At 42.0% G+C, this 23,685-nt stretch overlaps 1 protein-coding gene across 6 annotated transcripts in view; it reads left to right on the top strand.

Annotated features, from left to right (window-relative positions):
- The first annotated feature begins 4,505 nt into the window (after window positions 1–4,505).
- SEC22A (SEC22 homolog A, vesicle trafficking protein) overlaps window positions 4,506–23,685 on the top strand; it is a 49,103-nt gene continuing 29,923 nt past the window's right edge. For 2 of the 6 annotated variants that reach the window (XR_007359103.2, XM_048869071.2), the window contains exons 1-5: window positions 4,506–4,691; window positions 8,061–8,596; window positions 9,252–9,455; window positions 18,515–18,678; window positions 20,006–20,200. Coding sequence is in view for 5 of the 6 variants with exons in the window: in XM_048869071.2 (XP_048725028.1) it covers window positions 8,547–8,596; window positions 9,252–9,455; window positions 18,515–18,678; window positions 20,006–20,200 (613 nt within the window). In the remaining variant the exon portion in view is untranslated. Of the gene's footprint in view, window positions 4,692–4,755; window positions 4,776–8,060; window positions 8,597–9,251; window positions 9,456–18,514; window positions 18,679–20,005; window positions 20,201–23,685 lie in introns of those variants that run through there. The other 4 variants (XM_048869077.2, XM_048869076.2, XM_048869073.2 and 1 more) reach the window with 4 other exon arrangements.

A 23,685-nucleotide genomic window follows, 5' to 3' on the forward strand; every position in this document is an offset into this window, starting at 1 on the left:
TGCCATTGGCCTTCTTGGCAACAAGGGCACACTGCTGACTCATATCCAGCTTCTCATCCACTGTCACCCCTAGGTCCTTTTCCGCAAAACTGCTGCCTAGCCATTCGGTCCCTAGTCTGTAGCGGTGCATTGGATTCTTCCATCCTAAGTGCAGGACCCTGCACTTATCCTTATTGAACCTCATCAGATTTCTTTTGGCCCAATCCTCCAATTTGTCTAGGTCCTTCTGTATCCTATCCCTCCCCTCCAGCATATCTACCACTCCTCCCAGTTTAGTATCATCCGCAAATTTGCTGAGAGTGCAATCCACACCATCCTCCAGGTCATTTATGAAGATATTGAACAAAACCGGCCCCAGGACCGACCCTTGGGGCACTCCACTTGATACCGGCTGCCAACTAGACATGGAGCCATTGATCACTACCCGTTGAGCCCGACAATCTAGCCAGCTTTCTACCCACCTTATAGTGCTTTCATCCAGCCCATACTTCCTTAACTTGCTGACAAGAATACTGTGGGAGACCGTGTCAAAAGCTTTGCTAAAGTCAAGATACAATACATCCACTGCTTTCCCTTCATCCACAGAACCAGTAATCTCATCATAAAAGGCGATTAGATTAGTCAGGCATGACCTTCCCTTGGTGAATCCATGCTGGCTGTTCCTGATCACTTTCCTCTCATGCAAGTGCTTCAGGATTGATTCTTTGAGGACCTGCTCCATGATTTTTCCAGGGACTGAGGTGAGGCTGACCTCACTGAGGCTGAGGTGAGGTCGGGGTTCCAGGGGTGTGTCTGTGCGGATTTGATCTTGTGCTTTTTCAGGAAGTTTCTTGAGCAAATGCTGTAGTTGCTGGATTTGTGCAGGAAATGGCCCAACTTGATTATCATGCACATTGTGTAGAGAGTTGTCACTTTGGATGGGCTATCACCAGCAGGAGAGTGAATTTGTGTGTGGGGGGTGGAGGGTGAGAAAACCTGGATTTGTGCTGGAAATGGCCCAACTTGATGATCACTTTAGATAAGCTATTACCAGCAGGACAGTGGGGTGGGAGGAGGTATTGTTTCATATTCTCTGTGTGTATATAAAGTCTGCTGCAGTTTCCACGGTATGCATCCGATGAAGTGAGCTGTAGCTCACAAAAGCTCATGCTCAAATAAATTGGTTAGTCTCTAAGGTGCCACAAGTACTCCTTTTCTTTTTGCGAATACAGACTAACACGGCTGTTACTCTGAAACCTGTCATTCTAACACTGACTCTTTCTGTGGCCCTGTGCAATTAACCTCTCTTGGAGCCAGTGTCACCATTTGTAAATGTTTCCCTAGAACATTGTAAGGATTAGGTAATCGATATGTCTAGAGAATCTTAAGGATACAGCTCAAGCTCCCAAAATGAGGGAATGGCAAAATTAAGGTTGCACATGCACCCTAAACTCTACTTATTGTACAATCTTTAATTACATAATCACTATCAGTTCTCAATAATACAATATAGCCTATTATAGTTGGGTTTTTTGTGTAGTGTCTTGTGGTATGACCACTCTTCTGTGTATGGACAAAGGGACCATACATTTATATTAATATTAACATTATAGTGAATATTACAGTCCTGCCCAAATTCCACAGTCAGGATTGAAGCTCCACTGTGCTAAGCAGTACAAACACATATGTAGACATGGTCTCTTTTCCAATGGGCTTAAAGTCTAATTCAGAAAAGTACACAGTAAAGAGTAATTGTGACACTTTAGAGACCTTATGGAGCTTACTTCAATTCGTGATCATTTTTCTCCTCCCCGTGCACAGTATGACTCCAAGGCTCAAGTGCTGTGCAAGGCCTTGTGCAGTTCCTCCACACTTAAATGGATTTCACCGTGAGCATTGAGAATATTGTTTAGAGAAGTGGTTCTTAACCAGGAATACACATACTCCTGGGGTATGCAGAGGTCTTCTACAACAACTCACCTAGATACTTACCTAGTTTTATAACAGGCTACATAAAAAGCACCAGTGAAGGCAGTACAAACTAAAATTTCATATGACTTGTTCATATTGCTCTAGATACTATACAGTGAAATGTAAGTACGTTTATATTCCAACTGATTTATTTTATAATTATATGGTAAATATGAGAAAGTAAGCAATTTTTCAGTAATAGTGTGCTGTGACACTTTCATATTTTTATATTGGATTTTGTAAGCAAGTAGTTTTTAAGTGAGGTGAAACTTGGGTACACAAGACAAATCAGACTCCTGACAAGGGTACAGTAGTCTGGAAAGCCACTGGTTTAGAGAACACCCTTTCCTATAGTTTCCAAAGTCTTGCCTTTTGCTCACCTCTTCATACATTCAGATAAACAAGACCACGTCATTAAACAGTGCATGAGTCTTTGCCTGGTTCTACTCCCTTCACTAGTCCCTCTGTTCATTTACTATTGGTTTCCTCTTCACCAATCTCACCACTGCTTGAACTAAACCTGACTCTGCTGGCATTTGTGCCAGCTGATCAGTCTTCTCTCCGTTTCTCTGCCTCATCTACTTTCCACCCCACCTCATGCCGACTCTGTGGGTTCTCCAGGGCCGGAGCACCCATGGAAAAAAATCAGCAGGTACTTAGCACCCACCAGCAGCCAAGCTCCTCTCCCACCCTCCCACTCACATGGCATGCAGGAGGCACTGGGAGGGAGGGGTAGGGACAGGGATGGGGTGTGCTTGGGGGAGGGATGGGAAGAGGCAGGGCGGGGTGGAGCAGGAGGCAGGACGAGGCAGGCTAAAGGGTGGATCTTGGGGAAGGGGTGGAGTGGGGGTGGGAACTGGGCCTGAGCACCCCCAGGGAAAATTAGGAGCTGGTGCCTGTGTCCAGATGTCCTGATTTTATAGGGACAGTCCCGATATTCAGGGTTTTTTCTTATACAGGAAACTATTATTCCCCATCCCCTTTCCTGATTTTTCACAGTTGCTATCTGGTCACCCTATCTGAAAACAAATTTTTCTCCCTTACCAGCACCTTTTAACTAATAACAGGTGGAAGGAGAAATTTAACTGTATTTAAAGAAATGGAACCAGCCTTCAGTATAAATTAACCATTTACACCTGCTGTCCATAGATTCAAGGGATCACTCTGTCACTGGAGATCTCCAGTCACCTGTCCACAGTGAGGCACGTGCGTGTGTGTGTGTGAGAGAGAGTGTGAGACAGAGAGAGAGACGGAGGTGTTCAGTTGTTGCACTGGCTCTATCACATCTGGGGAATTCCCAGGTACCCATTTAAAACGTATTCCCAGCTGTTATGTGCTGCTGGAGTAGGGCTAGAGTCACAGGAATACAAAGAAAAGGAGTACTTGTGGCACCTTAGAGACTAACAAATTTATTTGAGCATAAGCTTCCGTGAGCTACAGCTCACTTCATCGGATGCAAATCATCCCATGAAGTGAGCTGTAGCTCACGAAAGCTTATGTTCAAATAAATTTGTTAGTCTCTAAGGTGCCACAAGTCCTCCTTTTCTTTTTGAGAATACAGACTAACATGGCTGCTACTCTGAAACCAGGAATACAAAGGTGGCTTGAAGACACCTCCCCTGCCTTGTTCTTATATTGAGTGCAACTCAGCTGGACCAGAGAATCTGGCACATTTTGTATTTCATATCATTTGAATCCTACAATTCGTTGCAAGGTTAAATACGATTATATAGTTAAATAGTAACAGAGATGAAGGGAGAGATTAAAAAGTGGCAGCAAGGGAGAACAGAAATGAGATAAGAATACACGAAATAAAGTAGTACCGCATGGAAGGAAACACGGACAAGTGGGAGAGTATTATGAGGAGAAAATCTTCTTGTCACATTACAGAAAAGTTAAACAAACATGACTCTTGTCAGGGGCTGGTAATGGGACGTGGAGACTTTTCACATCAAGCCCGGTTGATTTCGCTGAGTTACCAGACGACTGTTTGGTGGTCCGTGTAAATAGTGTTGGACCCGGTCTCAGTCCAGTCCCTGGTGCCAGCTACCGCTGGGGCTGAGTTGGGAGTGTTGGTGGACTTGGCAGAAACACCAAGGATTATTACTTATTAGTTATATGACATTAAAACTTCACCAGGCACTTTATACACAGCGAAGGGGGGGAGGGGCTGTCCACAAGCACCTGAGGGAGCGTTAGGAACCCAAGTCCCATTGAAAGCCAACAACTACTTGGGGGCCCTACTTCAGGGCCTCACCTTTTCCAGGCATCTATGGCAACGTTTCCAATATCCATAACTTCCTTAGCATCACAAATCGCTGACAACGTGAACCACCCCACCCCCCCCCCCAGAGCAATGGCGGCCCAGGAGCCACGTCCCCACCGCCGCAGGGCAATAGGGGCCCAACCCCTTCTGAGTAACCGCGCCCCTGCAACCAGCCCACATCACCAGAGAGCAACAGCAGCTCGACCACCGCCTCACCCCGCCGCCGAGCGCACCGGCCCGGGGAGCGTGCACAGTCACGTGATATCCCCTCGCCCTGCCATTGATCGCTGCGGGGGCGCGTAGATGGTTCCCACAATGCTTTGCGGCAGGCGGACGTGGTCCTGCGGCCGATGCCGCGGCTCCGGTGAGGCAGGGAGTTCGAAACGGTCGGCTACGCCTCGCAGAGCAGTTGCCTAGCAACAGACCCAGGCCCGCCCGACCAGCCGGCCGTGCGGGGCGCGCAGAGGCGGCTCAGGTGGGAACTGGGGCCGGGATGGGGCGGGGCGCCCCTCCCCCGGGGGCCTTGGGTGCGACAGCGATGGGCTTCCCCTGGGTGCAGGTAGGGGGGCAGCATAGGGATGGGTCTCCTCCTCCCCGGGGACCTGGGCACAAGTTGGGGGCACGGATAGGGATAGCGGTGGGGCGTGTGTGTGTGTGTGTGTGTGTGTGGGGGGGGGGGTATTGCAATGGAGGCATTATTCCACCTGCCACTTGCCTGTCAGAGATAAGGAGGCATAAACCTGCCTACGGCCTCTTCCCCGTAGTGTAAGGTTGCGATAGGTGCCTTGGCACCTCCAGGCCCTGGGCGTGAGTACAAATGCTGCTCTGCAAAACAGCTGGGACCTGTGTTTCCTCCCACTCCTCCTTCCATGGACCAAGTGCCATGTTATGGGTGCAACACAGGGGTGTGTGTGTGTGTGTGTTGGGTAGTTGCTGTAGCCAAAAGTTTTTTTTAAGGTGCAGTTTGTGAGAAGGAGGCAGTCCACACACACCCCCTCTCCCCCGTGATGTGGGTTATCCATAACACCTCAAGATCAGGTTATTGTACTGCACTCTACATGGAATTACACAATGATATTACTTGGAAATGGAAACTAGTGCTGAACTTGGTAGCCTGCTTATTAAGCATAATTTTATAATTACAGGTTTCAGAGTAACAGCCGTGTTAGTCTGTATTCGCAAAAAGAAAAGGAGTACTTGTGGCACCTTAGAGACTAACCAATTTATTTGAGCATGAGCTTTCGTGAGCTACAGCTCACTTCATTGGGTGCATACTGTGGAAACTGCAGAAGACATTATATACACAGAGACCATGAAACAATACCTCCTCCCACCCCACTCTCCTGCTGGTAATAGCTTATCTAAAGTGATCATCAAGTTGGGCCATTTCCAGCACAAATCCAGGTTTTCTCACCCTCCCCACCCCCATACACACACAAACTCACTCTCCTGCTGGTAGTAGCTCATCCAAACTGACCACTCTCCTTACAATGTGCATGATAATCAGGGCGGGCCATTTCCCATAAATCCAAATTTAACCAGAATGTCGGGGGGTGGGGGGGGGAAACAAGGGGCAATAGGCTACCTTGCATAATAACTTAGGCACTCCCAGTCTCTCTTTAAGCCTAAATTAATAGTATCCAATTTGCAAATGAATTCCAATTCAGCAGTTTCTCGCTGGAGTCTGGATTTGAAGTTTTTTTGTTGTAAGATAGCGACCTTCATGTCTGTGATTGCGTGACCAGAGAGATTGAAGTGTTCTCCGACTGGTTTATGAATGTTATAATTCTTGACATCTGATTTGTGTCCATTTATTCTTTTACGTAGAGACTGTCCAGCTTGACCAATGTATATGGCAGAGGGGCATTGCTGGCACATGATGGCATATATCACATTGGTGGATGTGCAGGTGAACGAGCCTCTGATAGTGTGGCTGATGTTATTAGGCCCTTTGATGGTGTCCCCGAATAGATATGTGGGCACATTTGGCAACGGGCTTTGTTGCAAGGATAGGTTCCTGGGTTAGTGGTTCTGTTGTGTGGTATGTGGTTGTTGGTGAGTATTTGCTTCAGGTTGGGGGGCTGTCTGTAGGCAAGGACTGGCCTGTCTCCCAAGATTTGTGAGAGTGTTGGGTCATCCTTCAGGATAGGTTGTAGATCCTTTGGATGAGCTATTACCAGCAGGAGAGTGAGTTTGGGTGTGTATGGGGGTGGGGGGGTGAGAAAACCTGTATTTGTGCTGGAAATGGCCCACCTTGATTATCATGCACATTGTAGGGAGAGTGGTCGCTTTGGATGAGCTATTACCGGCAGAAGAGTGAGTTTGTGTGTGTGTGGTATTTGGACGGGGGTGGGAGGGTGAGAAACCTGGATTTATGCTGGAAATGGCCCACCTTGATTATCATACACATTTTAAAGAGAGTGGTCACTTTGGATGGGCTATTACCAGCAGGAGAGTGAGTTTGTGTGTGTATGGGGGTGGGGAGGGTGAGAAAACCTGGATTTGTGCTGGAAATGGCCCAACTTGATGATCACTTTAGATAAGCTATTACCAGCAGGAGAGTGGGGTGGGAGGAGGTATTGTTTCATGGTCTCTGTGTATATAATGTCTTCTGCAGTTTCCACAGTATGCATCCGATGAAGTGAGCTGTAGCTCACGAAAGCTCATGCTCAAATAATTTTATAATTGAAGCTCATTACAACAGAGTTCCAGGAACTTCATTGGCTGTTAATAGACTTCCGCATGGATACCCAGGTTTTGGTGCTAACCTTCAAAGCATAAGTGGCCTGAGCCCTTGTAACCTGGGACATTGTTCTGTCCCCATTTTTTAGGGTGACCAGATGTCCCAATTTTATAGGGACAGTCCTTGTTTTTGGGTATTTTTCTTATATAGGCTCCTATTACCCCCCACTCTCTTGGTCTGCCAGCAGCTAGATAATTGTTAACCACCTGGGAATGCTGCAAAGCCCATAACTTTTTATTTGGTGTATAAGGAGAGGCATATGGGCCGAGGGTTAGAGTGTAAGTTTACTTTATTTTCCTAATTGTATTTGATGGTGTCAGGGTGGAATGAGCAGCCCTTTATTTGTTGTATCGTTGTGTAGTGTATTTTAATTTATAAAATAGGCATCTGGAGCATACAATGTAAAGCTTTTATACAGTTAAGAAAATAAACTAATACATAGAAAATTGTGAAATAGTTAAGGCTGATACACGACATGACACAAACCTAGAAAAAGCAAGAAAACGAGATGTTAAACCACCTTACAATACATAACAACAGGCACACACCTTACTATTCTCACAAGTACTGTACACCTTAACTCTGCCCTCTCAATCAGCCCCTCAGCAGGCAGCATTCTACCAAATTATCCTCTTACAAGTACTGTAGTGCAGTCTCTTTATCATGAAAGTGCAACTTACAAATGTCGGGGTTTTTTTTAGGTAACTGCACTCATAAACAAAACAATGTAAAACTTCAGCGCCTACAAGTCTACTCAGTCCTACTTCTTGTTCAGCCAATCGCTAAGAGAAACAAGTTTGTTTATATTTACAGGAGATAATGCTGCCCCCTTCTTAATTACAGTGTCACCTAAAAGTGAGAACAGGCGTTCGCATGACACTGTTGTAGCTGGCGTCACAAGATATTTATATGCCAGATGCACTAAAGATTCATGTGCCTCTTCATGCTTCGGCCATCGTTCCAGAGGACATGCTTCCATGCTGATGACGCTCGTTTAAAAAAATAATGTGTTACTTACATTTGTGACTGAACTCGTTGGGGGAGAATTGTATGTCTCCTGCTCTGTTTAACCCGTATTCTGCCCTATATTTCATGTTATAGCAGTCTCGGATGATGACCCAGCACATGTTGTTTGTTTTAAGAACACTTTCACTGCAAATTTGATAAAAAGCAAAGAAGATACTGATGTGAAATTTCTAAAGAGAGCTACAGCACTCAACCCAAGGTTAAAGAATCTGAAGTGCCTTCCAAAATCTGAGAGGGACGAGGTGTGGAGCATGCTTTCAGAAGTCGAAAAAGAGCAACACTCTGATGCAGAAACCACAGAACCTGAAAAAAGAAAATCAACCTTCTGCTGGTGGCATCTGACTTAGATAATGAAATTGAACATGCGTCGATCTGCACTGCTTTGGATTGTTATGGAGCAAAACCCGTGATCTTCATGTCTCCTGGCATGGTAGTTGAAGCATGAAGGGACATATGAATCATAGTGCATCTGGCATATAAATATCTTGTGATGCCAGCAACAGTGCCATGAGAACGTCTGTTCTCACTTTCAGGTGACACTGTAAACAAGAAGCGGGCAGCATGTTTCCTATGTTACTTTGGTTAAGTTACGTCAGTCTCCATTCAGCAAGGTACTTAAACGTGTGCCTAACTTAAAGCATATGCATAATCCCACTGAATTCAATAGAATTATTCACATGTTTATAGTTAGGCACTTCTTTAAATTTTTCTTTGGTCATGGCCTTATTCTCTCTGTCTCTCAGTTCCCCATCTGTAAAATGGGAATAATAAAACTCCTTTGTCTGTCTTGCCTATGTAGACTTTAATCTCTTCGGGCAAGATCTTCTCTTGATTAGTGAGACAAAGATTGTGGTATGTATAGCGCCTAGCAGTATGATCTTGATCTCAGTTGGTGCCTCTAGGCACTACTGTAAAAGAAATAATAAATAAAAAAAATAGCAGGGCCTCAATCTGAGTACTGTGGTAATACGAATAATACATATTAATAATAGAAGTCAAAAGTCTGATTCTGTGACCTGTTTGTGAGTCAGAGAGACTGGTAGGGACTACTCATCAGGACTTCTTCTGTGAGCTTAGGTTCAAGACTAAGCCCTTTGTGACTTGCCACGTATTAAGGCTGAACCAGGAATACAACCCATCAGCCTTGACTGAGAGTTACCTCATCTAGTTACCATATAGTAATGGTTCTGGCTGCATATTCAATTTTTGTTTATTTGTTTTAATTTTGTCTGATCTGCATTTCTGAATGTATTTGTTTTATTTTAGGTTTTCATTAAATCGGTTGGCAATGTCTATGATCTTATCTGCCTCAGTGGTCCGTGTTAGAGATGGGCTCCCGCTATCTGCCTCTACAGATTATGAGCAAAGCATGGGAATGCAGCAATGTAGAAAATATTTTAAAACGCTCTCAAAGAAGCTTGCTCAGCTTCCTGATAGATGTATGCTGAAAGCTGGCCAGTATAATATAAGGTAAGAGTTTCTTTTTCTTCCTTGTAGCATTTCTGAGTGGTGTTTAGTTAACAGTTGCAGTGTAGAGGTAATGAATTAAATTAAGAATAACTATCAACAGTTATTTTTGTATTTGAAAATTGAAAGGTACGACACATTGGACTTTAAAGACATTTATATTCTGGTGGAAATCCTAGTTTGAAGTAACCTGCATTGTTATAAATATTTAAATTATTGACCTACTAGAGTCTTGCAAGAATAAGCATTTTTAAGATTTATTCCATTATCCTATTGGTTTCAAGGTAGTTTGTAGATTAAAAGCCCCAGGAGCTCAGGAGACTTGTGATTAGTCCTTGGATATTCTTTGTTATGGTAGGTTTCAGAGTAACAGCCGTGTTAGTCTGTATTTGCAAAAAAAAAAAAAAAAGAGTACTTGTGGCACCTTAGAGACTAACCAATTTATTTGAGCATAAGCTTTCATGAGCTACAGCTCACTTCATCGGATGCATACTGTGGAAAGTGTAGAAGATCTTTTTATACACACAAAGCATGAAAAAATACCTCCCCCCACCCCACTCTCCTGCTGGTAATAGCTTATCTAAAGTGATCACTCTCCTTACAGTGTGTATGATAATCAAGGTGGGCCATTTCCAGCACAAATCCAGGGTTTAACAAGAACGTCTGGGGGGGGGGGAAAGAAGGGGAAATAGGTTACCTTGCATAATGACTTAGCCACTCCCAGTCTCTATTCAAGCCTAAGTTAATTGTATCCGATTTGCAAATGAATTCCAATTCAACAGTCTCTCGCTGGAGTCTGGTTTTGAAGTTTTTTTGTTGTAATATCGCAACTTTCATGTCTGGAATTGCGTGACCAGAGAGATTGAAGTGTTCTCCGACTGGTTTATGAATGTTATAATTCTTGACATCTGATTTGTGTCCATTTATTCTTTTACGTAGAGACTGTCCCGTTTGACCAATGTACATGGCAGAGGGGCATTGCTGGCACATGATGGCATATATCACATTGGTGGATGTGCAGGTATACGAGCCTCTGATAGTGTGGCTGATGTTATTAGGCCCTTTGATGGTGTCCCCGAATAGATATGTGGGCACATTTGGCAACGGGCTTTGTTGCAAGGATAGGTTCCTGGGTTAGTGGTTCTGTTGTGTGGTATGTGGTTGTTGGTGAGTATTTGCTTCAGGTTGGGGGGCTGTCTGTAGGCAAGGACTGGCCTGTCTCCCAAGATTTGTGAGAGTGTTGGGTCATCCTTCAGGATAGGTTGTAGATCCTTAATAATGCGTTGGAGGGGTTTTAGTTGAGGGCTGAAGGTGACGGCTAGTGGCGTTCTGTTATTTTCTTTGTTAGGCCTGTCCTGTAGTAGGTGACTTCTGGGAACTCTTCTGGCTCTATCAATCTGTTTCTTCACTTCCGCAGGTGGGTATTGTAGTTGTAAGAATGCTTGATAGAGATCTTGTAGGTATTTGTCTCTGTCTGAGGGGTTGGAGCAAATGCGGTTGTATCGCAGAGCTTGGCTGTAGACGATGGATCGTGTGGTGTGGTCAGGGTGAAAGCTGGAGGCATGTAGGTAGGAATAGCGGTCAGTAGGTTTCCGGTATAGGGTGGTGTTTATGTGACCATCGTTTATTAGCACTGTAGTGTCCACTCTTGTGTGGACTGGACCAGGCTGAGGTTGATGGTGGGATGGAAATTGTTGAAATCATGGTTGAATTCCTCAAGAGCTTCTTTTCCATGGGTCCAGATGATGAAGATGTCATCAATATAGAGCAAGTAGAGTAGGGGAGTTAGGAGACGAGAGCTGAGGAAGCGTTGTTCTAAATCAGCCATAAAAATGTTGGCATACTGTGGGGCCATGCGGGTACCCATAGCAGTGCCGCTGATTTGAAGGTATACATTGTCCCCAAATGTAAAATAGTTATGGGTAAGGACAAAGTCACAAAGTTCAGCCACCAGGTTAGCCGTGACATTATCGGGGATAGTGTTCTTGATGGCTTGTAATCCATCTTTGTGTGGAATGTTGGTGTAGAGGGCTTCTACATCCATAATGGCCAGGATGGTGTTTTCAGGAAGATCACCCGTGGACTGTAGTTTCCTCAGGAAGTCAGTGGTGTCTTGAAGGTAGCTGGGAGTGCTGGTAGTGTAGGGCCTGAGGAGGGAGTCTACATAACCAGACAATCCTGCTGTCAGGGTGCCAATGCCTGAGATGATGGGGCACCCAGGATTTCCAGGTTTATGGATCTTGGGTAGTAGATAGAATATCCCAGGTCAGGGTTCCAGGGGTGTGTCTGTGCGGATTTGATCTTCTGCTTTTTCAGGGAGTTTCTTGAGCAAATGCTGTAGTTTCTTTTGGTAACTCTCAGTGGGATCAGAGGGTAATGGCTTGTAGAAAGTGGTGTTGGAGAGCTGCCGAGCAGCCTCTTGTTCATATTCCGACCTATTCATGATGACAACAGCACCTCCTTTGTCAGCCTTTTTGATTATGGTGTCAGAGTTGTTTCTGAGGCTGTGGATGGCATTGTGTTCTGCACGGCTGAGGTTGTGGGGCAAGTGATGCTGCTTTTCCACAATTTCAGCCCGAAAGTTGTGATATTACAACAAAAAAACTTCAAAACCAGACTCCAGCGAGAGACTGTTGAATTGGAATTCATTTGTAAATTGGATACAATTAATTTAGGCTTGAATAGAGACTGGGAGTGGGTAAGTCATTATGCAAGGTAACCTATTTCCCCTCGTCCATCCCCCCGTTCCCCCCCCAGACGTTCTTGTTAAACCCTGGATTTGTGCTGGAAATGGCCCACCTTGATTATCATACACATTGTAAGGAGAGTGATCACTTTAGATAAGCTATTACCAGCAGGAGAGTGGGGTCGGGGGAGGTATTTTTTCATGCTTTGTGTATATAAAAAGATCTTCTATACTTTCCACAGTATGCATCTGATGAAGTGAGCTGTAGCTCATGAAAGCTTATGCTCAAATAAATTGGTTAGTCTCTAAGGTGCCACAAGTACTCCTTTTCTTTTTGTTATGGTAGTTCAAGGAAATTATGGTGGTTTTTTTTTTCTTTGTCTGATCTGAATTATCAAAATATAAAATGAATGTAAAATTACTACCTTTTCAAATCATAAGTCTGTATATAAAAGTGTGTTATAGAATTGGGGCCAGATTTTCACAGGTATGTACATGGCTAACTCATTGAAATTAGTAGGAGTCAGTTGTCTAGATACTTTTAAAAATCTGAGCCGTAGAGCCTAACCTGCATGCCTTGTTCACCTAACATTACTGTTGCCTTCAGTGGGAGCATTGCATATGTAAGGAATGCAGGATTTCCACCCTTACCTTAATTTGTAACACCAATAGCAAATGTTACTTTGGGTAGGAACCATGTTTTCCTACATCTGTAAAGCATCTGGCTCAGTAGAGCCTCCATCCTGATTGGAGTATGCTAGCTGCCTCCATAATATAAACAATAATAATAATAATATGGAATATATATACAGTAGAAATATTGCATGATTAAATGTGCACTGTCGAGATAAACATCTTATCATTAACTGCCTAGTTTATTAATTAACAGTTATTTAATAAACACCAAAATCTAATTTAGTTTTAATCTTTTATGTACTTTACTCAGCTTGGACAGTGAAACTAAAGTTTCCCTTATGGGTCTCATGAATTAACACATTGCTATTACATTTCTTTCCAGTACTTTGGGTAACTCTTTACATCACCTGAAACCTCTATCTTTTCCATCCCTCCCCATTTTTTTAGGTTGTACTCATATTTTAAAAAGTCTTGAAAATATTTTTACAAAGTTTTATAAAAGCATTTTCCTATGTATATCTGTGCTTTTCTATAATGCCCATCAGTGTAATTTTGGAGCTTCTCATGAACATATGCAGGATGTATCAATGAGGTAGAGGAAGTAAATTGTCCCAATTTATGGAGATGGGGAATTGCAGCACAGTAAAGGAAAGTGACTGAAGTCTGTGGCAGAGGTTTGAGTAGAATCCAGGGGTCCTGAAGCCCATCCAGCATTTTCACAATGGTGCCATTCATTCTCTTAAAACTTTTTTGGTTTGATTTTTACCAGGCTTAAAATTTGGATCTAAAGTATTTGACCGAGTCAGCATATTGGTGCTATGTAGTAAATATAACAATGCAGAATGTGTTCTTTTCCTCCATTGTAGTTTTGAAACAGGAAACTACTTGGATTATCCTGAAATAGTGATCAGCCTATAATGTTCACTTTTCAAATGCTTCTTGATATGTATTTTGTTTCTGGGTTTTTTTTTTTTTTTTTAGGTATCACTCACCAGAAAGGTGTTTCTGTGGGAATAGAGTTAGGGCAGGTCTACACTACACAGTTAATTATGTCAGTGTGTACACTACAGCCTTCCTCCTACCAATGTAAGTGTCCTACTATACTGATATAATAACTCCACCTCCACGAGACGTGAGAGGCTGATGTCAGTGTAGTTAGAACAACACTGTGTCCCTTACATTGGCTGTCTTATCAGTTGGCATGAGCTGTGAAATTAACAAGAAAGCCCCAGCTTCCCTGGAGAGCTGGGTGGCTGGACCCTGCTCCTGGCCAGGGTCCCTGAGCTGTGAAACTGACAAGACTGCAGGGCTCCCAGTGGGAAGGCGGGGGATATGGAGGGGGGAAGAAGCCAGGACAGTTGGACACCGCTCTCCAGTGGCGAGAAGCCCCAGGTGGCTTCGCCCTGCTCCCGGTGGGGGATAGGTAGGGGAGAAGCCCTGGATGCCCCCCCCCCCCCGGCGGAGAATGGGTAGGGCAGAAGCCCAGGGACTGAGGGGGGCAGCCCACCGGGAGCTTGTGGGGCAGGCAGGCTTTTGGCAGGGAGCTGCCAGCAGAGTTGAGAGCCCCACAATGCCCCTCTTAAGTCAGTGATAGTGCTTATGTTTATAATGGTGAGAGTAATTAACCATTGGAACGATTTACCAGGGGTCGTGGGAGATTGTCCATTATTGGCAGTTTTAAAATCAAGATTGGATGTTTTTCTGAAAGGTCTGCTCTGGAAATTATTTTTGGGAAGTTCTATGGCCTGTGTTGGCGCTTACAGTGGACGCACACCACTGACCCAAGTAGGGTAGTGTGGACACCCACCACGGCAGCAATTGCTGTGGTGGCTGCAAGTTGACCTGCACCTCTCAGGATCAGGCCATAGACAGCCTGAACTTTTCCAGTTTCAATTTCTCTGATTCTTTGATTCAGCATGATTGGCAGGCTCAACTCAAGAAAGGCTCTTACAAAAGCAGGTCAGAAGTGCAGTGGAAGCTCTGCATGAAGAATCTTGCGCAGCACTTACCTTTGCTAATTCTGGCTCTAGCCAGTGTTGCCTGTGTCTCACTTTTTTGAGCATGAAATTAACCAAAATTAAAAGGTCAGGGATTCAATGTGTCTTTTCCCTCCAACCATTCAGCATACTGGATTAAAAAAAAACATTAGTGTTAGGAATGTTTTATGTGGCTGCTTAATGGTAGCTGTTGTATTCTAACTTAACTTCTGTGGCTCACTGATGTAACGGTTTAATGTTATAACTATCACAACATATGAATAAAGGCTGCAGGGTTAGCCTCTCGGTTTATTTTAAAAACAGCCCCCCTAATTATCCTCTTCCCTCCTCCCCCAAATTTGTGCTTTTAACCTTTATGTTTTGCCACTCGTAGCTATGTTTCAGACAACACAAAAAGAATAGTTTTCACAAAAGAAATATACACAGTGGCTGATATTTTTATCTCTGTGAATTAAGATAAATGCAAGCAATGAAACCTAAGCTATAGTTGTTAAGATAGAGCAAATATCAATTCTTTGTGCATAAATGCAAATGAAAAAGTCAATATTTCCTCTTAGAAGTTAATGATCATTGCTTTAACTAATTATGCACTGGGGCTTTGACTTTATTAATAAATCTTGATACATCTATAATTTCTTTGACAACAGATAAACTAAAAAAACTTAAAAGAACTGGACATCAAGTGTAATCAGAGATTTTATTTATTTACCAATATAGACTGTGTAAAAAAAAAAAAAAAAGTCTTGATATATAATGATTCGGTTGATTATTTTAAGCTGTATATGACAGATACTTTAACAAATTATTGTATTCGATTATTGGTTCATGAACAGAAGTTTCAAAATTAGTTGATGTCTAAATGAAATAGGTGTAGGTATATTCCAAATGTTTAATTGGAAGGGGGGAGATTTTCCAGTCTCTGGTCATCTTCATCTTCATCTCCATCTCTGGATACTGATGAAATATCCCTTCTATGGAAGAGTTTAATTCCCTTGCTTATAAAAAATAATTCTGATGAGCAGTTTTTTGCCTTTGGAATGCAACAGATGGCATGTTCTGCATTTATTCTAAATGTGCCATTCCCAGGGGACGATACCCATGTGTTTTCCCCCTCCCAAGGATTTTATCCTAATCTCCCTCTCTTCCACACATTAGTCAGTTGCAACACACTATACACTTTTATATGTATAACATAGCTTCTCATTCATTAATACAGTGCTGTTTAAACTCTACTTCCCTGTAAGCCAACCGACCTCACCCCTTTGATCACTGCTTGCAGAGGCAATAAAGTCATTGTTGTTTCAAAATCATGCATTCTTTATTAATTCATCACACAAATAGGGGGATAGCTGCCAAGGTAGCCCGGGATGGGTGTGGAAGGAGGGAAGCATCGGGTGGGGTGGTGGATGAGGAGAGGAGAGAAGGACAAGGCCACACTGCACTTCAAAAATTATTGAATGCCCACCTTCTGTTGCTTGGGCAGTCCTCTGGGGTGGAGTGGTTGGGTGCCCAGAGGCCCCCCTCCCAGCATTCTTGGGCGTCTGGGTGAGGAGGCTATGGAACTTGGGTTACACAGGGGCTGCAGCAGCGGTCTGTGCTCCTGCTGTCTTTCCTGCAGCTCCACCAGACACCGGAGCATATCAGTTTGATCCCCCAGTAGCCTCAGCATTGCATCCTGCCTCCTCTCATCACGCTGCCGCCACCTCTCCTCTTGCTCCTGCAACCTCTCCTCTTGCTCGTCCCTCCTGTCCTCGCGTTCATTTTCTGTTTTCCTGGACTCTGCCATTGTTTGCCTCCACACATTCTGCTGAGCTCTTTCAGTGCGGGAGGACTGCATGAGCTCAGAGAACATTTCATCGCGAGTGCGGTTTTTTCGCCTTATTATCTGCACTAGCTTCTGGGATGGAGATGATAGGGGGAGGGTTGAAACATTTGCAACTGCGGGAGGAAAAAAAGGGAGAGTAATATTTTAAAAAGACACATTTTAGAGAACAATGGGTAGACTCTTTCACGGTGAACCAAGCTATTAACATTACATAGCATACGTGCTTTCGGTACAAGGTCGCATTTTGCCTCTCCCTCTTTGAGGGCCTGCTGGTTTGGTATGAGAGATCACACACGCAGGGCCAGGCAACAGAATTCGGCTTGTAGGCAGCCATGGTAAGCCACAGTCTTTCGGCTTCTTCAACCTTCATAACATGTGGGGATGGTTTCAAACAGCAGCGCCCTCCTTTCCCATACTGAGCACCTGTTGGGTTGGCCTTTTAAGAGGAGGGGCTGCAGTTTTTGGGTTAATGTGCAGCACAAACCCAACTAACTCCCACTCTCCCTCCACCCCTCAATTCTCTGGGATGATCGCTTTGCCCCTCCTCCCACCGCGTGACTAGTATCAGGGAAGATCCCTGCCAGCCAAACGCGAACAGCTCAGTGTGAACGGCCCCCCCGCCACCACATGGCTAAAAGCGGGGATGATTTATTTTCAGCCACAGGCAAACAGCCCAGCAGGAATGGCCACCTCTGAATGTATCTTTAATAATGTCCCTGGAGGATTTCCGCTCCATCCCCAGACACGTTAACAGACTTTTCCAGTAGCTGTACTGGCTGCGAATGCATCCCAAGTCTTCAAATTAATCATTAAACACACTTGCTTTTAAACCATGTATTATATTTACAAAGGTACACTCACCAGAGGTGCCTTGTCTGGCTTCATGGTCTGGGAGGCCACCTTGGAAGGGTATTGGCTCCAGGGTGATAAAAAGTTCCTGGCTGTCGGGGAGAATGGTTTCTCCACTTGCCTGTTGTGCGCTATCCTCCTCCTCATCCCCAAAATCCTCATCCCTATTGTGTGAGACCTTGCAGGTGTCCGCGGACGGGGGGGTAGTGGTAGGGGCACCCCCTAGAATTGCATACAACTCATCATAGAAGCAGTCTGTCTGGGGCTCTGACCCGGAGTGGCCATTTGCCTCTTTGTTTTTTTGGTAGGCTTGCCTGAGCTCCTTAATTTTCACGCGGCACTGCTGCGGGTCCCTGTTATAGCCTCTGTCCATCACGCCCTTGGAGATTTTTTCAAATATATTGGCATTTCGTCTTTTGGAACAGAGTTCTGATAGCACAGATTCGTCTCCCCATACAGTGATCAGATCCCGTACCTCCCGTTCGGTCCATGCTGGAGCTTTTTTGCGAATCTGGGTCTGCATGGTCACCTGTGCTGATGAGCTCTGCATGGTCACCTCTGCTGATGAGCTCGCCACGCTGGCCAAACAGGGAATGAAATTCAAAAGTTACCAGTGCTTTTCTTGTGTACCTGGCTAGTGCATCTGAGTTGAAAGTGCTGTCCAGAGCAGTCACAATGGGGCACTCTGGGATAGCTCCCGGAGGCCAGTACCGTCAAATTGTGTCCACACTACCTCAAATTCAACCTGGCGATGTCGATTTCAGCGCTAATCCCCTCATCGGGGAGGAGTACAGAAATCGCTTTTAAGAGCCCTTTAAGTCGAGAAAAAATGGCTTTGTCGTGTGGACAGGTGCAGGGTTAAATCGATCTAATGCTGCTAAATTCGACCTAAACTCGTAGTGTAATTTTTCCCTAAAACAATCTCTGGCTTTTTCAATAAATATTAATGTCTTCATTACCCCATAGAAGTTTCTTGCTTCTCTGTTTATGGCATATGGAACCAGTCTTGGGAAGCTGTATGATACATAGACTTAATTTTGAAATTTTAAAACCATTTTTTAAATTATAGTTTTATTAGCTCTCTGGGAGTGAGCTACATGATGCTGTGCACTGAAAATTACCCCAGTGTTCTGGCTTTCTGCTTCCTGGATGAGCTTCAGAAAGAGTTCATCACCACATACAATATGATGAGGACAAATACTGCCATCCGGCCATACTGTTTCATAGAGTTTGGTAAGGATCTGATTGTTTACTACAATAACTCTTTCAAACCTAACTCAAATTCAACTAACTGTTTTAAAGAACGTACAACTTAAAACATACAAATCACAAATATTCAGCCAAGATTATGTTTAGTTAGCTTTAGGGTGATTTAGGGCCTAATCCAGCTCCCATTAAAGTCAATAGAAAGATTTCCATTGTCTTCGGTGGGAGTTGAATCAGTCTGTTAGAGCCTGATCCAAAGTCCATTGGGAATCTTTCCATTAACTTCAATAAGCTTTAGATCAGGTTCTGGGTGAACAAATGTGGATGAATTTAACTTCTGCCAGTTAGTAATTTGTTGAGATGTTTGACGTTATACCCGTATCAAAATACTGAACCTATAAGGACATTGAGCTTTGTAAGCCATTTCCAAACAAAAAAATCCCAGTTATATGTTTGATCTTCACTGCGTAATAATTATTTGTTCAATGCAAAGAAAGGAAGTGAAGATTTTGATTTGCTTTATGATACAGCTATGCATTGAATTTTCTGTGATTTGAGCTTCAAATACCTACTACATGTGGCATTACTTGTAGCATCTCTTGTAGTTTCTGCTGATATCTTCAATGGCTTAAAAATTATACCTTCATCTGGAGGTAAAAGAAACTAGTTTTATGTATTCTAACAAAATACACTTTAGACAGAGTAAAAGGAGTACAAGGTGCAGAAAAATATGGTACATACTAAATTCATTCAGTTTTCCAGTGCAGCTGATCAAGTCTGTTTTTTAAAGGTGTCTTTTAGAATAACCACTGTTTGCTTTCTTCCCTTTCTCCATCCTTCCATGTTTTTTCCTAGCTGTTAGTTTAGAGAGTAATTTCGTTATATTGGTGTGTTTACTGCTGGGGTGAGAAGATATAATGAAAGTATTCAGCCCTAATATTTTGCAATTTAAGTCACATTTTAGAATTAAGTGCATTTATATCTGAAAAAATAAATTACTTTATTTTTATAAGAATATTTGCTGAATTGAGAAAGAAACTAAAACTAGTGAAATAAATCCATTATATTAGCAGTGCTTTCAGTATCATGCCGTGGCAAGTCATTAGTTTATTCACAGTTGTTAGGTAATTAGATTTCTAGAGCTTAATTTTTGATACTGCGGAATTAATTAGTCCATGATATATTAGTCATAAAACAGAAATAGTATTAGAACGTTCCAAGATAAATGTAAGAATTTAAATAATAAATTTAAATTTGTGTATATGAGAAATATATGGCCCATAAAGCTTCACAGTCTGGAATGATTTAATTAACAATGTCTATAGGGATATATATTTTTTTTAATTTTACACAGATAATTTTATTCAAAGGACCAAGCAGAGATATAATAACCCACGGTCTCTGTCGACAAAGATAAATCTTGCTGACATGCAGACAGAAATCAAGCTGAGACCACCTTATCAAATTTCCATGTCTGAACTTGGTTCAACTAATGGATTTGCACACTTATCTGCTGCAGAGTTTAAGGGTACTGGTAAGATATCTACTGGTGAGTTTGATACCTTAATTACTGTTATCCTTATGTGAACCAGATACAGAGACATATGTTTACTTTGCTTTTTTTTTTTTTTAAACAAAATGAAATATGGAAAATAATGCCAAACACGGTACTTTGTTAGTTGCTAGTCTGTATAAAGAACAATTGCCATGACATAGGATGTGTGTCATTGTTTAGCAGCTTGGCTTCAGTTAATTACTCTTTCCTTGCAGCTTTCATAGAGGGCAATTACTGATAGACTGGTTTCTAAATGAAAATATACAAGTGAAGGTAGACATTTAAATATACTTTTTTCTTTAATAAGACTCATAAATCAGTTAGTGATTTCTTTATAATGGGATCTGAAGGCATCATGAAAGCATTGTATTGCTGGGCATGTCATGACTACTGGACTCAGCGGGAAGAGCATCACATAGGGCAGGTCCTTGACATTCAAATTCAAAGTAATTATCCTGTTTAAATTCAGTACTCTTTAAAAAACGTTTGTACCTAGTACATCACATCAGTAATAGCATATCTTTATTTATTTTTGTCATGACAGTTCTGTTTTAGATTTTTTTTAGATCTTGATTTTTTTCATTTAAATCATGAAAAGAATAAATTTTATAGGGTAACTTTTAAAGCACATATGATAACTAATGCACTGATGAGTTTGGATATTAGAGTACTATATACTGACATATGATCTAAACATTATCTTGTGATATTAAAAACACTTTCAAGCAGCTAAGCTCCAAATTTGGGTATTTCCCAGCAGAATAGAAGAATGAAAACAAGAACACAAAAACATTATACTAATGCATGGATTCTACAAATGAAACGGACTAGAGAAAGTGAAACAGAACAGTCTAGTTTCAATCTTCAAGTTCAGTGAAGTGAAAAAAATAGAATAAATGATGAAAATTTAATTTAAATGTAAACATTTTTCATTTTTAAAAAGCTTTGGTCCTGATGCTCATCCACTTGGGCAGACTTCTGTACCAAACAGTTCATCTTTCAGGATTAGGGCCTGAATTAATGACACAAATGTGAACTCTTATTAAAGTATTGTAAAATAAGTGATCAGCTAAAATTTGTACACTTTTACAAATATTAACAGTCACTTTTAACTATTATGCTAGTAATTCTTTTTCAGTGATTACCTTAAACACTTCAGTTTCTTCTATTTCTGCTGTAGGTTTTCTCTCTACAGATGTAAAAATGCTGTTTTAGTTGAAAAAGGTACATTGCTAGGTGTTTGTTCAGCGCCCACCACAGTGGCGTTCTGATCCTAATTGAGACTTTTAGGAGCTATCAGAGTGCAAATAATTTATAGTTATAATGATTATAACATTGATACTGACAAAAAACCCCTAACTACTGCAACAACAAAGGAGAATGTGTAATCACATTCAAATTATTAGGACAGTGGTACCTCTCAAGGAATGCCATATACCTATGCTAATCATCCAGAGCATTCCTAATATTGTTGGTGATTGATGGAGAAATGTGGAAAACATTGTGAGTACCACTTCTGCTTGTATATATGTACTCTGTATTTTTATTATAATTCTATGGACTCCTTCTTTTATCACTTCTGACACTTTCTTAAGAGTTAATCTCTTGCTACTTATTTAACAGCTTGATGTAATCCTGTCTCTGTGGAAGAGGTTATGGTGTCACAAGTGGAAGCAAATAAACTCAATAAAAATCATCTGGATGCAGTTTATGGTTAAAAGGAAAAATACCGAATGTCTATGGCACAGGCAGAATTATTTCTAAATAGATTATTTTAAAAAAGTGTTTTCAGGAAGCATTAGATGTTGTTTATGACACTGTTAGAATAAAAGATCCTCTGAGAACATAATAGCTTAAATTCAAATGCAGTAAGGCACCTTTCCTTCTCTTTTCCATTCTTCCTTTCTTTTTTCTTTATCATGTTATCCCAAGTTAAGGATTTTTTTAAACTTTAAATCAGAAGTCAGAGTTCCCTTGCTGGTTTTTGCTTGACCTGATTGTTTTAGAAGTATTGCTTCCTGCCATTTCTCAATTTTCCTGTGACAATTCCATGAAATTAATTTTCATTTAATTAGTTTGTCCTTCCTCTCTATTTTACAAAATTTTCTCTTCTCTTCTTCCTTTCTGGAATCTGCCTGGCTGCAGACTCTCTCCCTCTCGAGGCCCATACATCCAAGAAGATCTCACACTGTTTTTTCTCCCAATATTTAAGTTTTAGCTGCCTTTTGCTCCTGACCATTGGATACTACAGTGTTTGGAGTGTAATTATTCCTTTAATATAAGCCTTTTACCTTAGAGCAGTTATAGAATTTCCCAGGACATCTGCTTGCTCAAGTATAAGCCTTCAACAGCTCCCAGAGTAGGGGCTTTCTTAAAAAATCTTCGCTGTCTGTCTGATACCTATGCAGCAGGCCAGACTTCCCCGTTTCTCTTCTGTTCCAAGGATAACTTTTCCAAATGTGAAAACAGCAAAGATCCAGACTAACACGGCTACCCCTCTGATACTTTTCCAAATGTGATCTGTCTTGCTCAATGTCCCATAATTCTTTTGTTTTCCCATTCAGATATGAGTTTTGCAGTGTGTGAGTTACATGTCTTAAACCACTTCAGCTAGTAAGTGGTGCTACGTAGACACACAGGCCAAATTCTATTTTGTTACACGAGTGTAACTTGAGAGCAGAATTTGACCCATTAACTTTAGCTGTAATCGTAAAGCATGTGGCATTACTAGCACAGATACAGCTGTTGGGCATTTTGGTGATGTTGAACAATATTTAGAGTCTAGGCCTATTAAAATGTTGTTGTTCAAATGATTGAAAATTGGAATCCTTTCTTTAGAGAACTACTGTTCTGTGTAATGAATAAATTAAAGCTATTTTTTAATGTTGGGGGTATGCATCATGAAAACTCCTGATAGTATTTTGCTTAAAAGATAATCTCAGATTTCATCATGCTTTAGAAATGTGGTGATAACATAACTGTTTTATGCATTTGTCTGGTTAGGGCAGATTTTAAATACTTTTAAAGCTTTTTTTTTTTTTTTTTAAATGTCAGTTCCTAAAGTTAAGGTGTCTTCTATGTCATTAACTTTCCTACTTTTAAAATAAGGAATTCCAGTAGAACTGGTACAGTCTCTCAAATCAGTGGAACTAAGAGGAACTCTCTGTATAAATTAATAAAAATACTACATTGAGGTTTACATATAAAAGCCACTAAAAAGTTGAGTGCTAGATATTTCAATTACAATACTATATTCATTTTTTTAAATGGCAGCTGGGGAGGGAGGGCAGGAGAAATGTGAATAAATTTAAAGCCATTCCTTACAGGGAATGTACAAGTTCTGACATCAGAATTTGTACATTTTTTGATCCCAGGGGGGCCTATACTAAAAACTTACTAGTTTAGTGATTATGTGTTGTCTCTTCTTAAGAGTTTGTAAACTCCACAGGCTGAGGGACCTAGTGGCTCTAGTACAGATT

This window comes from Caretta caretta, chromosome 11 (assembly GCF_965140235.1).
Source record: "Caretta caretta isolate rCarCar2 chromosome 11, rCarCar1.hap1, whole genome shotgun sequence".
In the NCBI taxonomy this organism is placed as follows: Eukaryota; Metazoa; Chordata; order Testudines; family Cheloniidae; genus Caretta; species Caretta caretta.